At 44.6% G+C, this 15165-nt stretch overlaps 1 protein-coding gene across 1 annotated transcript; it reads left to right on the top strand.

The window, feature by feature from the left end:
* Positions 1-2485: 2485 nt before the first annotated feature.
* On the top strand, positions 2486-13028 carry LOC146185487 (alpha-tocopherol transfer protein-like). Its single transcript, XM_084607839.1, has 5 exons — positions 2486-2642; positions 8494-8733; positions 10905-11098; positions 11554-11664; positions 12801-13028. Exons 1-5 carry the CDS (start codon positions 2486-2488, stop codon positions 13026-13028), a joined length of 930 nt encoding a protein of 309 aa, XP_084463965.1.
* The last annotated feature ends 2137 nt before the right edge of the window (positions 13029-15165 follow it).

Genomic DNA, 15165 nt, shown 5'->3' with positions numbered 1-15165 from the left:
GTACTCCAAAATGACCAAGTTTTTCGATGACCTGACTGCAAATCATTAAGGCTTCAAAAGGTTTCTTGTTGCATGATAAATGCGACGGCATTCACTGAACCTGGCTTGGCTGATAGATAGGGTGAGACTAGAAGCACGGCGAAGTGTCCCTTTAATATTATTACCATAAAAACATTCCTATTTAGAATTAATGAAGCACCATCGAGCTAGAACATGTTTAGTGGGCACCGCATGAACAATCTCTGAAACTTAGCGCGCAGCTCCTTTCGATACAGTCGCAGTGGCAAGCATCGTATAAGTCCTTTTCTTTTTCTAGATAGAAGCACACCTGTATACATTATCTTTTCCCCCGTAAACCAATAAACGCTTGCCAGCGCAGCGACCGGTTGCTGCGACGAAATTCTTATGCAAGTTTACTCCGTCTGATCCCTCAATGCGTCTGAAACCACGTACGTTCGCCAGGGATTCAAATTTTTTGGATCTAAGCGCTGTTAAAGCTTAGGTATAGTCCGACGGTCGTCGTAGTCGTTAACAGTGGTGACAGGCGCGAAGACTTTGCAGCACTTTTTGAGGTCCTTATAGGTCGCGAGAGGCAGGTTGTTTTATGTTTATTCCTTACCGTGCACACATTACTGCTGTCGTCTTTCTCCCATGAGGGACCGCCAACAAGTATGTGCGCATATTTACGCAGCTCGGCACTCGCGTACACAGTGTACATTTGCACACACTCCACGCCCGCCTAAGCTACCCGTCCGTGTGTTTATAATGCAAGCTTCAGAGCTTGTTTCATATTTCGCTGGTGCATTTACCCTACCTATTCTACTCCTTTTTTCCTGCTGCAGATACTCTAACCCTCTTGCTTTACCTTGTCTGTCTGACTTGGTTATTTTCACCGTAAAGGAGCTGGGGCCATATCCTCATAAATACCGCAGGACCTCCACATTCATCTGGCGCCTATTACGGGTGAAGCAACCACAGGCGTAACCACCCTATCCTTTCCTTTTATCTTCTTCCCTGACCGTAACTTTGGCGTTTCTGTAAGCATGTTTGCTGACCCTCTAGTATGTTTTTCTGGTATGTAATATGAGGCTAATTGCCTGTGCATATAAGCCCTCTAGAGTTGTAGCTGTCATGAAAATCGGCGCGAATCCTTGTTAAGGGGGCGCGGCGCGAAGGAAGCGTGCGCGGCGTCGTGTAGACTCTTCGAGAACATTGAAGAAATCTCTCCTTTTCACACATTGAGAGCGCGTGACCTCCAGAGCTTTGAAGATCAAGCTACCATCCCGTGGAGGCGGCGATGACTCATCGGTGAAGAATTCGCTACCATTTTCCAGACCTTTCCACCGCGCCTGATCAATCACAAGGCGTGGCTCGACTGGAGGGGAAGAGGACAGTTTTGCTGCAAAGGTTATGTTTATGTGCTCGCCTGCCTTGGCGTGTTAGCAGACAGACCCAGCGTGCCCTATAAATTAAGGTTACGTATCTTGGGGAGCTTGTGAATGTTGCAGTGAGTTATCAAGTGCTACTGCTTGGCTATCGGGGTCAACCCGCTGTTCAGCAAGCCCACAGATCTTCGAGAGAGCGGCGCACGTCGACGAGACGGTCACAGCGTGACTCTCCAAACGTTCATCTATGACAGTGCTCGGTGAACAATTTGGTGTTTACTTGTTCCCCCTCTCTCGTGTTAATGTGTAATGCTGTGTTTGTGGAGAGCTCTTGAGCTTGCTTGTTTTGCATTGCCTTTTTGTGAACCTTTTCTGTGCTTTCTAAGCATTAGTGTCAATTCCTCTTTATCGTTGCTTGCTGTATAAAAGTCCTTTTGTTTGTTAACTCTGACTTTGACCCTTTCCCTTGCTTGAACTGGCGAAAGCTGGACACCAAACGGCCACCCCCCTCTGTCACTACAAGTAGCTGGTTTCCGGCTTAGCTGGTAACGCAAATCGAGGGCATCTTTTTTTAGTCTACCAGTATACGCACCAAAGAGTGGTGCATTATTAATAAATATAATTATTAACGGGTGACAGTAGCATTTTTTCAAGCGTGCTCACAGGCGGAGGTGGGGAACGCAGACGTATAGTGCCACCAACCAACTCCAATGAAGTCGAATAGCCGACGCGCTTGCGACTGTAGCATTCCTCCCCTGACGTGGACTACATCCGTTGGCGGAATGACAGTGAGTTTGACGCAGCCCGCACGAAGGATAAACGTCGGTATGATTCCACGATCTGATCTGCAGTTGAGCGCTAAGTTGTTGTCAAGGGCGTACAAATCATTGGGTTTTTTGTGTTTGTCTTATGCCTTGTCTGTCAAGCGAAGTGAGCAAAGACTATCGGCTGCTGAGTGCCTGACAACCTCTCTGCGGTTTTTCCTTTATTACAGTATTTGCGCCGTTCGCAACCAAGCGTTTCGGCGACAAACGCATACCAAGAACGAGTACGGCGAAATGTCTATACGGAGCGAAGCCGAGAGCAGGTCTATTCCCACAATGTCTGGAAGGTACACGAGAAAATGCGTCGACGACGTGCTTGATACTTCGAGAGGCGCCCTTCCACTGAGGTTGCAGAAAGTAGCGGAAGAAGAGCTTGGAGAGACACCCGCGAAGAGACAGGAGGCCGTGGAGAAACTCACACTTCTATTGAAAGGTGATATTTGGCTGGAGATTTCATTTCAGTCCCCCTCTTTGTCGGACCACACGAGGCCGTGGCCGAAGGAGACAAAATGCAGAACATGAATTGTTAATATAAGAGTTAATCGGAAATTAAACATAGAAAAATGAGGCGCATTTTATAAGATACTTAAAAAGAGAGCCAAAAGCCATTCACACCAAAGAAAGTCATTATTTTCGTTTATCCTCAATATTGAATTAATTATTTACCTTCATTAACACCAGTAAATGTCTTAGTTGGAATTTTAGAAAATACATACAAAAGAAGAAAGAAACTCACAGGTGGCTATGTGATCGTTTAGCAAAACTTGTATCAACGAAAATTTCTTTGGGGCAGGAATGTCACCCTGCTGCCCTTATCACAAGGGTGCAAGTTTATTTCGGTGTTTGGAGAGAATCAGTAATAAAAAAGCTGTCGCACTACTGTAAATACATTGATGTATGGTAGCTAAGACATTACGCTCTGATTCTGTCACTGCCGGTACAGATGTAATGCAGTGAATGAATGAGATGCTAAAGAACTGAAAGTCCGCGCGTCGCCGCTACCGCGTCGGGCAAAGTGACGATGGCCGCTTCAGCACCAAATAAAGGTTGCGGACCCGTATAGCATTCACCACTTTTCTATAGAAGCCGCAATAACGGCCGCTGTGAGGCAGCCTACGCAGTTGCATAAGAATGTGGGGCAATCGAGAGTTCACTCGCGGTACTCAGCGACTATACGTAGGGCGGTTCCAGTAGATACGCGGGCCTACAGGTAGTAGTGGTGCTTCGGTGTGTGTGGTGTGTATTCGGGATACGCCGAATACACACCATACCCTAGCTCATGGCTTATTTTAATTCACGGTTTACGTTACGCGTTCACGGCTTAGCCGAAAGTGGTTGAGCCTCTAGCAACAATTTTTCGGTGGAACACACGTCATTCGAAATCAACACCATCTTAAAACTGTTTTTCGAAACGCGTCGTAAGCGCTAGGCAGGTTCGGAAATCTTACATTACGTGGAAAACGTTATTCTTGATGTCAATGCCAGGAATAAAACTTGAAATATTTGGTCCGTGATAGCGCATTCTTGGCGATATCAGTATGCTCGTCATCTTCACTGATAAACGTCTAGTTAAAAAAAGTGTTTCGAAAACTTCACTACACACTGAGTCAGCATAGATGATGAAGTCACCACGCAGAATTGATAGAAAAGTAGCATTTATGAGAATAACGCGGATGGCACTCGAGCCAATGAAGCATTTCAGTGTCTAATTATTTCCTTAGACGACGACGCTCCTCAGATAGTTCCTCACAGATGAACGCGATAAATGTTAGCATTATCGGCTTTATTTATCCGGATAATATTGCTGATAAACGCTTCTGTACTGTCTTGAAGTCAAATCACCCCTAACAATACAGTAAAGTTCTCTCAAGTTTCCTGAACCACGCAGAAACATAGTATTTCATGCGAAGATGTGCTGTTATCGCCATCTGTTCAAACATATTTTCTAGATATGATCGCACTATTTGAACCTTCTTTCGATTCTCGATTACATTTACTCCTGCGTAAAGCTGGTTTATTATTATCCGCAGACGCATCGTACCCAACCACTGTCAAAATGCAAACGATTAAAAATATTAAGAAGCATGACTGGTAAAGCGCAAAAAGAAACGCGGACTACACATGGAAAACGGGCCGGACCGTCCGTCCGTACGTGCGCTTCAATCCGAAAGGTCCGTGCTGTTTTTTTTTTTTCTTTTTGTGGCGTATGCGTTTCTATTCGCGCTTTGCCTGCCATGCATCGCAACCAATTTGCCCAATTTTCCGCGCTTCTAAACAGGATTGCGGACATAATTGTAAAACATTTGTTATTGATATTGCATTTGTTATTTAAGTACAGGTTATCAATGCTAAAGAAAAATAAATTGCAAATCTGCAGAGTGCCTCGGAACGCGGTACGAGTACATGACAAATTATACTGCTATATAACAAAAACAATAAAACAATGAGGTATGTACAAATAAATAATAAATAAATAAGTAGTCATATCAAATGCAGCTACGGTTAATGCTAAACGTTCAATTAACCCTAATGTTCTGAAAAACTTTAGCTGGAAGTGCGAGCTCTTTCTAAGCCTAGTATAGCTGTTATCGCAGTAGTTCTGGTGAGTGCGAACTGAAGAAATCAGGCGTCTGACTGAGACTGCTGCGCAAAAAACGAGTCGAGGATTCGAAAATTTCTACTTTAGCTACAGCGTTGCTAAACGCCACAAATGTCTCACGCTCGCATTTAGACAGCCGCCATCTGCATGTGGAGGTCGTTCCCCGTAAACGTCGCTTTTGAGCACGAGCTGCTCATAAGGTGTGCTTATCTGCACAGTCTCGTTGGAAGGAAGTATATTGGAACGTATAGGGGTTCACTCCCCCCCCCCCCCCCCCCCCCCGTAGCGCGTCAGAGTAAAAATAAACACAAAGGGAAGAAAATCAAACGGAGCAGCGCCAGCTTACTAGGTGGGAACTACTGACAAAATTTCATTTTCTACGGCAAGGAGGTTTTCAGTCGCACATTTCCATCAGTATAGGGCCGCGTAACCTATCTCATTATATGCTTTACCCACAGCCGGCTCCATAACCCCGCTGCACCTTTTCGGGGACAAAACTAGTTTCGCACCCTGCAGCCTGGAGATGTGGTTCAAACTGCTTTATTGCATGAGGCGCCAAACTGAAGTGTCCCGTATACGTACAAAACCAACGTAGCCTTATTGCTTCCAGTACGATAACCGTGTAATGAGGGTGTCTGTGCAAGACTCAAGGGCAGGAACAAATAGGTTTGAAGTCCCGCTTTAAAAGGCGGTACGAATGTGTCTGCATGGTCTGGGAGAAACACATGTTCATTGTTCCCAGCAGGGTCGAATCTCATTTCAAACGTGCTATCCGAGTTGGCAGTTCGTGTCAATTCTTCCGTGGCACTTAATGCAGTGTGCGGAAACAAACCGCCGAGCAATCACTTCCTGCCACGTCAGCTGCGAACTTCATTTTTCGAAAGGCGTAATCTGGAGAAGGACAGAACAGGCAAAGACCGGCAAAAGGCAAAGTGAGGAGGCGGGGTTTACCGTAAACGCACTAAAATTTAGCTGCCAAACTCAGATACAGATTCGACCAGTTTCTTTTAAAGTCAGGTAGCAAATACGTTAGTAGCTTTCTTTCTCACTCACATACAGCGAGTCTCCGGAATGGCCAGAAAGTAAAGTTCCGCTAGGAAAGGAGCACAGTCTTGTGCCTTTCAATCGCGATTGCTAAAATTTCTTATCCTGCCGCCGCAGTGCAGGACAGAGAGCACACAGAAAAGAGCTGTACTGATAACAGGAAGTTTTATACGGGGATGTAGGGTTTAACGTCCCAAAGGGACTCGGGCTATGAGAGACGTCGTAGTGGAGGACTCCGGAAATTTAGACTACCTGGGGTTCTTTAACGTGCACTGACATCGCATAGCACACGGGCGCCTAGCTTTTCGCCTCCATCGAAAAGCGGCCACCGAGACCAGGATTCGATCCCGCGTCCTCGGGAACAGTAGTCGATGGCTGTAACCACTGCGCCACCCCCGCGGGGTAGGTTTTATGCGATTTACGAGGTCCGTGAAGATGATGCCTCAGTGAACTGCTGATTAAAGGAGTATTCTTCGGTTATTGGTGCAGTCTGCTGCTCTCATTTACGACTACCCAAGTGGTGAAGCCTTTCCACCTTAGCTCCTCCATCGCCTAGCTGACATAGTCTTCCTGAATTATTTCTTTTCGGTTGTAATAATTAAACGTCGCAAAGGAGCCTCATATGCGTTTACTATACTGTACGCAGCGCTAAAAATCGCCCGCAGCTCTAGCTTGTTGACATATAAAAGAGTCTGATAGCGTGATTTCATTTTTTTAATTTCTTATGAAAGAATAAAAAACAACAGAGGCTCAACTAATCTTGAACCAAGTTCCTCGAGCATTAGCCATCCCGTGCAGCCGCAGTCGCTGCTGCCGCTACCGTCTTGGCTCGCTTCCGCGCTTGGTAAGCTTCTCGGCAACGGGCTAGTCTCACTTCTCTTTGTTCAGTGGTCTCGGCGGCTTGTCTGGCACGGCTGCGGTGTCTGCTTTAACGAGATGGCGTTTGTCGTTTGTGTATGGCATATTTACTTTGGTTAAATGAAGGAGTGCAGCAGATGGAACTTGATCAAGACGACGATATTTCATCCACCGCGAGAAAGTGTGTTTCACTTGGACCTTTATGGAGGCTAGAATGTTTACCACACAGTGCGATAGTTAGTCATACACGAGGCGTGATCGGCTGTGGCGATTGCAGAGTTACAGCATATTTCAAGGTTTTCTAGTGCACTGTAGCATAGTGCTCTTGTACCTAGGCATGACAATAAAGACGACAATGTTTGCTGCACAGCCCAATATTTGAAGAACACAGCTGCACCCTCCATTTACCTTGATGTGCGTGCATGGGAGGAGCTGAGCTAAACGCTCTTAAACAACAAACGAATGGCGCGCTGATAATCACTCGGTAAATATTATGTAAGCGTATGCCTAACCGAAAGCTAGGGTGTAACTATGTACTTTTGTTTGTTTATCATTGTACAAAAATATATGACCGTGAAAATTCTTTTTTTATATAATGCTCTCCCCTGGGTCCTTAAGGAGCAATGAATGACGTTTGATGTCGACATCACCTGGCTAGATTCTTGAGCCGTAGGCGCCGTTATGTGTAACCTATGTAAGTGAATACTGTCCAAATTTAGCAATCGATACTAGGCAGCGTAAATAAAACCGAATTTCAGAAAGGTGAGAATACTGAATGCCACAAGGAGGGCGCTGCGTTGCAAGTTTGTCACTGCCCTGGCTGCTGCGCATGTGGCTACGGTGATATTCTAATAAACAGCTTAAATATTGCTTGAGCAAAACGTGGATTATGTCAGCGGGTCAGAATTCTTGCCGAGTTACTGCAGATTCTTAGCATCAACAAGAGCTCAAAACTACTCGATGTCACAGGTTCGAATCGAAAACTGCGATTCAGCTCCTATCATCTGCATAACTGTCATTATTAATGCAACGCCCTTTCTACCTAAAGTGTTCGAGCTCATTCCTTCAAGACAACCCAACCAGCTGATATTGTCCTCTAAAGGACGCGCGATAAAAAAATAGGTCTGGTTTAGGTTGTGGTTAAACCTGGAGGTATGCGAGAGCAATCTGCATGGCTACGCTAAGGTTCGACTTGAAAGTAAAGACATGGCTTTTAAACATAGTGGTTTACACTTTATGATTTGAGCTTCATTTATGCCATAGGGGAATCACTTCACGTATGAGCGCCCCTTGTCTCTCGTCGTTCTCATTAGGATGCAGAAGACTTCTAGTGGCATGACATTGTCTGTACGTCGAACTCCGGGCACACCGCCGTCACAATGTTCGAAAGAACCTTCTGTCCTAGCAACTCGCTGTTGTCGTTCGCCTCTACCAACTACAGAGTTATCTGTCTTCTTCTTTTCCTTTTTCTATTTTTCCTTCTCCTTTTCTTCTTCTTTTCCTTCTTCTTCTTTTTCGTCATCTTACGGACAGGCGCGGACAGGCACGGCGAGAGGACGAGACTGTGGCCAATGTAGCTCTCGCTAAATAATATACAATTGAAAGCTATGAATTGGCGTCTCTCATAGATTGAGCCGCTTTGGACGTTAAAACTCATAAATTAATCAAAGCCAATAAATGTGTGTTTTCTGTTTTAAGTCTGAGTTTTTATGAACAATTCGCACACAGCTCTTTAGCAGTCTTTGTGTTGACGTTGGTCATTTTATCCTTCCATCCATCGCAGAAGAAGCCGACCTCAACGCCAATATGGACGCCGACTTCTTGCTGCGCTTTCTGAGGGTCCGCCGCTACAACGTGGATATAGCTTTGCAGAATATCCGCAAGTACTACCGGAACCGAGCGGACACGCCTTCTGTCTACCACGAGTTTCTGCCGAGCAAAGTGTCACCTGCCGCTCGCAAACTCGTCATGGTTGTTCCAGAGAAAGATGTTCACGGACGTCCAGTCTTGCTTTTAAAGGCTGGTAAGTGACGCAAACCGTACGGATCGGTTACTGGCGGGAAGTGTTGGATGAAAACGTTCGACCTAATATATACATGAAGTTAGCGGAAAAACTGACGACGACAACAGACACATATACGACGAAAGACAGACGCATGCGTCATATGTATCTCTTCTTATATTCTCCAAAGTTTGTGCGCTAACTTCACTACATATGCAAAAACAACTAGGGTGACAACGCGCACTTTTGAACACTCAACCGTTGTGTCTATTTCAGTGGTCGCCTACAGTAGATATAAGATGTTGCACCATTAATGAACATGAGAACTTGAGCTCGTGCTGTATAAAAACAAACGTTCGTATGTTATTCGCGCACAAAGATGTTGATAAGGGTGAATGCCCAGAGAAGCATAAAACAGTAATTAGCGAGAGGAATAGGATATAGAAGATTCCACCAAGTCAGCCTTAAACATGAAGAAGGAAAAATGCGAACAAGATAATACCTGCTCGTTTTATTTTTGCCCTGCCTTAGCCCAACCAAACGCACTCTCACTCAGTTCTGTAGTTTTCACTGCCATACGTGTAAAACGTATTTTTTATTTAAAATGAAAAATGCGCGGATTCAGATTATTAAACTCAGCAATGGTTTTAGGAAGAAACAATTATTTACACAGGCCAACTCTAGGTGTGTACGGCATAATGGCTCATGGGTGGTTAGTACCGGCAAATAATCTTCCTGGGGGTCGGACATACAGAGTAGAGTCTAAGTTAAACTTATTTTCAGGGAATACATAAAGGCACTTGAGTTGCGCTATTTCCTACTTGTGGCTAGTTCAGGTACTTCAGTTTGGGTGCCTGAAGCTTGCGCTGTGTTTTGCGGTAAGCGCAATAAATCCTAAAGCTAATTTCGCACCCACCTGAGTTTATTGATCTTGTATTGGCAATGTTCGTCCCATATAAGGCTTGATTACTCTAACTTAAGGGGGCCATACATTTACATGCTTGAAGCTTAACATCAGGTCTTGAATGTTTCAGTTTACGTTTTAAGAAGTCAAGTTTTCGTTGAGCTGAACCACATTATGTGATCGACGTGTATATATAAACTTAAAGTTCAGTAATTGTAACTAAGTATGTTAATTGGTTATACCTTTGGGTCGGAATGTAATTAATACTATAGGAAAAAGTAAGACGGATTTCCTTTTGGTTATGCACTTAGCGACATATTTCATTATGGTGACATGAATAGGTTTTATGGTTGTTTATGAGGCATATGCATGTGTGCATGGTATTTATGGTTTGGTATGTATGCGAGTATGGATATTGCATTAAAATTCTATTTGCTAATGTGCAATTTGATGATGACATTTTCTTGCAACACATCTTAGAGCATGAGCTTCAAAGCATGATCAAAGTCGAGACAATGTACTAGACAGCAAACGGTAATCATGAGACAAAAATACAATAAGCGTAGAACAAAAGTAATTTTTGACAATGTATGATTAGAAGCAAGGCTCTATAGTGGGGGTAAGAAATACATTTACTCAGGACAGGGAGTAACCGCATATCCGGCCCAGGGGAGTGAAATAACCAGCAAAATAAGAATGAGCCGAACTGAATTTGGTAGGCACTAGATGTTAGAGAATGAATGGCAGTTTACCTTCAAACATCAAAATGAAAGTACATAACAGCTTTGTTTTATGGGTACTCACCTGTGAGGCGGCTAATAAAAGAGGCTAATGAACGAGGAGGCTAATGAAAGAGATCACATTGAAAATTGGGGTATTTCTCCAGCTATGATTGCAGTAAGGCTGATGATGGTAATATTTTATTTTCTACATATTATGGTTTGTAATTGAATTTATTTAATCTTATTGCAATGTTTCTCAAGATATTTGAATCATTAGTTGGATACGGCTCAGAAGCGCAGTGGGCATTGCCCCCCAAGGGTGATCTTAAATTTAATGAGGTTGATGGACTTTCACGCCGCTGCGGTCAACTTCCTAGCATAAATTTAGAGGTGCCTGAGAAATGGTCGCGTTAATAATATAATCAGCGACTTTACTGACGCTATTGCTCGAGGGCATCTTTTGAAGGGTATCTGCAGCTGCGTTCTCGAGTTCTTTCCGACTGTGGGACATGTCACGGGCTAAAAGAATATTGTTTTTTTTTTCCTAACTTCTAAACTTTATTCAGGCTCATGGGTGCCGGAAGAAGTGAAATTCCTGGACCTACTTCGGGCCGTTCTTACATGTTTGGAGCACATGGCACGTGATCCCACAACACAGACTTTAGGAATGGTGATCGTCGTAGACTTCGCTGGATTTACTGCCGACAAGATTTTTTATTGCAGCCTCGGTCTAACAAGAAGCGGCATACAGTATTTCCAGGTTGGTAAGCAAAGTGGATATATTAACCATCAGACACTTTCAATATTAAGAAAAACATAAATAAACAATATATTACTTTTTGTCGAAACCCTAACAAAGCAGTCTACAGCTAAATATGGCGTAAAAAGGCGGGGCTCCTCGGGCTAACTGTACCTGTCCACGGCCGTACACATTTTCAGACTGTATTTGATCTTAACCTATTGATAGTATGGTAGTAAGTTAACCGTATGTCAGTGGTACGAAACTGTCACCAAATTAATCGAAGTGGAAAATGACAAAGCTCGTCCATTTATTATTTATTATTGTGAATTCTAACTGCTATCTTTATTTTATTTTGGACGTGTGAATGAAACGATGTTATATCTGGGCGCGCACAGGAAATACATAAAATGGGCTATGTGGCAAAGTGAAAACATGAGCATATATTTGGCCCCACGTTCTCCTCTTCCTTGCAGGACTGCATGCCAATGCGGATGAAGGTTTATCACACTGTGAGGCAATCTTACGCCTACGATGCACTTTTTACTTTGGTGAGGCCTTTTCTGAAACCCAAGCTTGTATCAAGGGTAAGTGAATCATAGCACCAGGTCAAAATATTTATCACGCAGGTGTTGCGTAATCTATGTAATTTATAGGTATCTAAACACGCGTAGGACCATAGGCAGAAGGAGGGAAAGATGATGACTACGCGGTATGAAATAGCAATGAACAAGGGTTGAGGGGGAACATCAGCACTCACGCCAAGCCAACGTTTCGACAAGGGGACTCGTCTTCGTCTAGGTCACACTTAGAGTACATAAACACTATTTTGCGATAGAAACAGGGTGTATATAGGGTAGCGTTCCGAGTATAAGTTTGTTGTTCTCAACGAGGATAATGACATTTGCCGGGTTTTTCAAGCAGAAGTTGTTATTAAAAGCATAATCAAGCTTCTGTGATCGGGCGCAAGCTTTATAATCTATTCTAAGTTACAGCTTCCATCTGAATTTTCAGCAGAAGTCTGCGATGTGCCAGCCAGAGGGAGAGGTCCTAAAATGTGTTTGAGCGAAGTATTAAGTTGCAGCACTCCCCTACGGATATTTCTGGTAGGGAATAATTGATTGGCTTTATTATCGCCTTAGTAACTTAAACAAACGACTACTGCAGCGCGCTCGTGAATATTCAACCATTCTGTAAAAGCGATTCTCGCTAAGTTTTTAGGAGCGGAATCTTTTTTATAAAATACTAATGTTCTAGAAAACTTTAGGGCTAGTATTCTTTGCCACGGTACAATTCCTGGTTGTCGGTAAATTAGTGCATGTGAACCTTCAAAGCAGTTTTCAAATACGTGAGAGTACAACCTACTACAACCTTTACCATGCTTGGAGACTCCTAGGCATCGTGTCATAGACACGAGAACGCACCCTTGCTGGCATCAGCATTTAGCATGGCCCCAGTAGTTAAAAAAATATGCATTAAAATAAAAATAAAGACACATTGAATGATTTTTCAATCCACCTTTCTCATCGTCCTTTCTGCTGACGTCCCCTTGCTCAGGTGACACATTACAAGCCTTCACAATGCTCTTTAACTCAATCAGTGCTGAACGCGGCAGCTTTATCAGGCTGTCTCTGGAAGTAAGAAAAGAAGAAAACAATTGTTTTCAATGTAACATGAACTATTGCTCACGTATGCCTTTTCCTCCCTCTTTTCTCCTGCATAGAAACGCCTGCATGGGGAGAACTTTGAGAAGCTTCACGAAGAAATCTCGCCCATGGCGCTGCCCGAAGAATACGGCGGCCAAGGTCCAGCGCTAGACCACGAGGCATTCTGGGCGCTGGTCGATGCCGAAGAGGAGATATTTGCTGCTGAGAACAAATTTGGTTACGCCATAAATGACAAAGATGGCTTGAGAGCCAGCACTGAGGAGCCACAGGAGACATTTCTATAAAAACGAGTGTAGAAGAATGAGAATACGGTACAAAAGCGTTGTTCCTCGGCTTAAAAGTTCGCAAACAAGGGGCTACTAACGAAGCCAGCAGTATTGTGTCTCATTCGCATTCACATTTATTTCGAGCCTTTTTGCGAACCAACAAATAAAAGAGTGCGCACTAAACCGTTTCAAGCAGCGCGTTTATTTTAGCGCAGATTAGGAAGACGAGAAGGAGGAAAGGCAGGGAGGTAAACCGGTAAAAGGAACCGGTTTGCTACCCTGCACTGGGGGAAGGGGGTGAGTGGATATAAAAGTGGCTGGTAAGAGAGGGATGGGTGAAGTCAGAATAGTCAATTCAAAGCCATATCACGTCACATCACATCGCGTCACAGTCATATCACGTCACATAACAGCAAAATCACAGCCTATCGATCATGCCTGTGGTTTTCATGAAGCGGAGCCTTCACCGCCGACGATCGCCGCTGCCAGTCACCTAGAATGTTGGTTTCAGTCCGTGGACGTCCATCCAGACATTCCTGTGCACGGCAGAGACACTGTCTTTCCGCACTGTATATGGGGCACTCACAAAGAATGTGGCATATGGTCTCATCGCACCCGCCGGTTGCACATGCAGGGCTTTTTGCCATACCTATCATAAAAGAATAAGAGTTTGTGAATGCTACACCAACCTATAGGCCGCACAGCAAAGTTTCTTCACGTCGGGGTAGGCCAGGTGGAATCCGGAGCTTCAGGTCGTGGCTAGGGATTTTAAGCATCAGTTCGCAAACTGGCCAGAATTCCACAAGGCGAGCGTGTGCTCCCACGCAAGTCTGCGAAACCTGCCCGCTGCGTCTGCCCTGGAAAAGGGGATGAACGCACAATCGCCGTCTTGGTGGGCTGTTCACACGCGACCTCCTCCGCGCGGAGGCTGCCCGCTATGACGCTGTGTCCTGGAATCCATGGGTAGATTATGTAATGTCCTTCATTTATGGCATAGTAATGAAGTTCTCGTATTTCAGCAACGAATTGCTCATGGGCTCCACGGCGAAGAGCCACTTTTAAGGCGGTGGTGGTAATAACTTTATTAAAACAGAGGAGTTAGGGGAATACACGCCCCTGGGCCCCCGCCCGGCCCAACTACACTCAAACGTTCATGTTTCTATGGTTCATGACATCGGCAGGCCGGACTTGCAGGGCTGCTTTTGAATATGTGAAAATAGACCACCGCTGAGGGCTCTGCTGATTGATATGCCTAATTGCGACACGAAGAGCGGTTAGCTCTGCGGCTGTCGAAGAAGTCCGGGGAATTGTCCTAGCTTTTATTTCTGTAGTAGTAGTTTTGGAGATGACCATGAACCTGAAGAACTGACGGCATTGACTTGCATTTGCATGGTGCTCATGAAAGTATTCAAGAGTGAGTTGTCTTAGTTCTGTCGGAGATAGCTCGACCTTCTTCCTGATGCCGGGTATTAAAAGAAGCACGCGCGGTTGGTGCAGAAAGAGGAGGAGGAGGAGGAGAAAAAACTTCATTTAAATAAAAAAATGTAAACACTCCCAGGAGGACCTCTTAGTCCAGGAGCCCTCTGGCTGTTCCTTCTAGCTTAGCGCGCTTGACCAGCCGCAACTGATCTGCAGGCTCCATAGTTGAGAGGGCGGTCTAGAGGCGGATGTAAACTGGGACGGCAGAATAGCGCGATGTGCATAGACGGACTCTGTAAACGGTGTACGCGGCCTGGTATTAGGAAGACGGGCCAAATGATGAGAAAAAACTCTAGATATGTGTCGGAAATGGGCCCTCAGGGCGTCAACTATTAGTTAACTAGTTATGGAATGCTCTTGTGTAATTAATACGGTAGCAGCCGTAGAGGCACATTTCGGCTTCCCAAGCAGGTTCGCAGGTTTTAATAAAAATTCTACCTGGACGAAATGGTACGTAGTTTTTGCGAAGGCAAAGAAGCGCACAAAAACACACAGGCGGAAACAAGAAACCGACTGGACCAGCGCCAAATCTCATCTACTTTATTTGCAGCCACACCAGCGAATATATAGCGTAGCAAAGATATTGTACAGAAACAAAAACAGCGTCAAACCCTCCAACGATTCCAAAAACACGTTCTGATATTCAATTTGTGCCTTCAATTCCTTTATCGATGTG

Source organism: Amblyomma maculatum, chromosome 6, assembly GCF_055883805.1.
Source record: "Amblyomma maculatum isolate TAMU_Amacu chromosome 6, ASM5588380v1, whole genome shotgun sequence".
Lineage (NCBI taxonomy): Eukaryota > Metazoa > Arthropoda > Arachnida > Ixodida > Ixodidae > Amblyomma > Amblyomma maculatum.
This window is presented reverse-complemented; position numbering and strand designations above follow the sequence as displayed.

What these genes read in the sequence shown, in the direction of transcription:
- LOC146185487 (XM_084607839.1), top strand. Translation starts at nt 2,486, where the DNA reads ATGTCTGGAAGGTACACGAGAAAATGCGTCGACGACGTGCTTGATACT. An exon ending in AGTCTTGCTTTTAAAGGCTG is followed by an intron (nt 8,734 to 10,904) that starts GTAAGTGACGCA and finishes AACTTTATTCAG; the next exon opens with GCTCATGGGTGCCGGAAGAA. An exon ending in GCGGCATACAGTATTTCCAG is followed by an intron (nt 11,099 to 11,553) that starts GTTGGTAAGCAA and finishes TCTTCCTTGCAG; the next exon opens with GACTGCATGCCAATGCGGAT.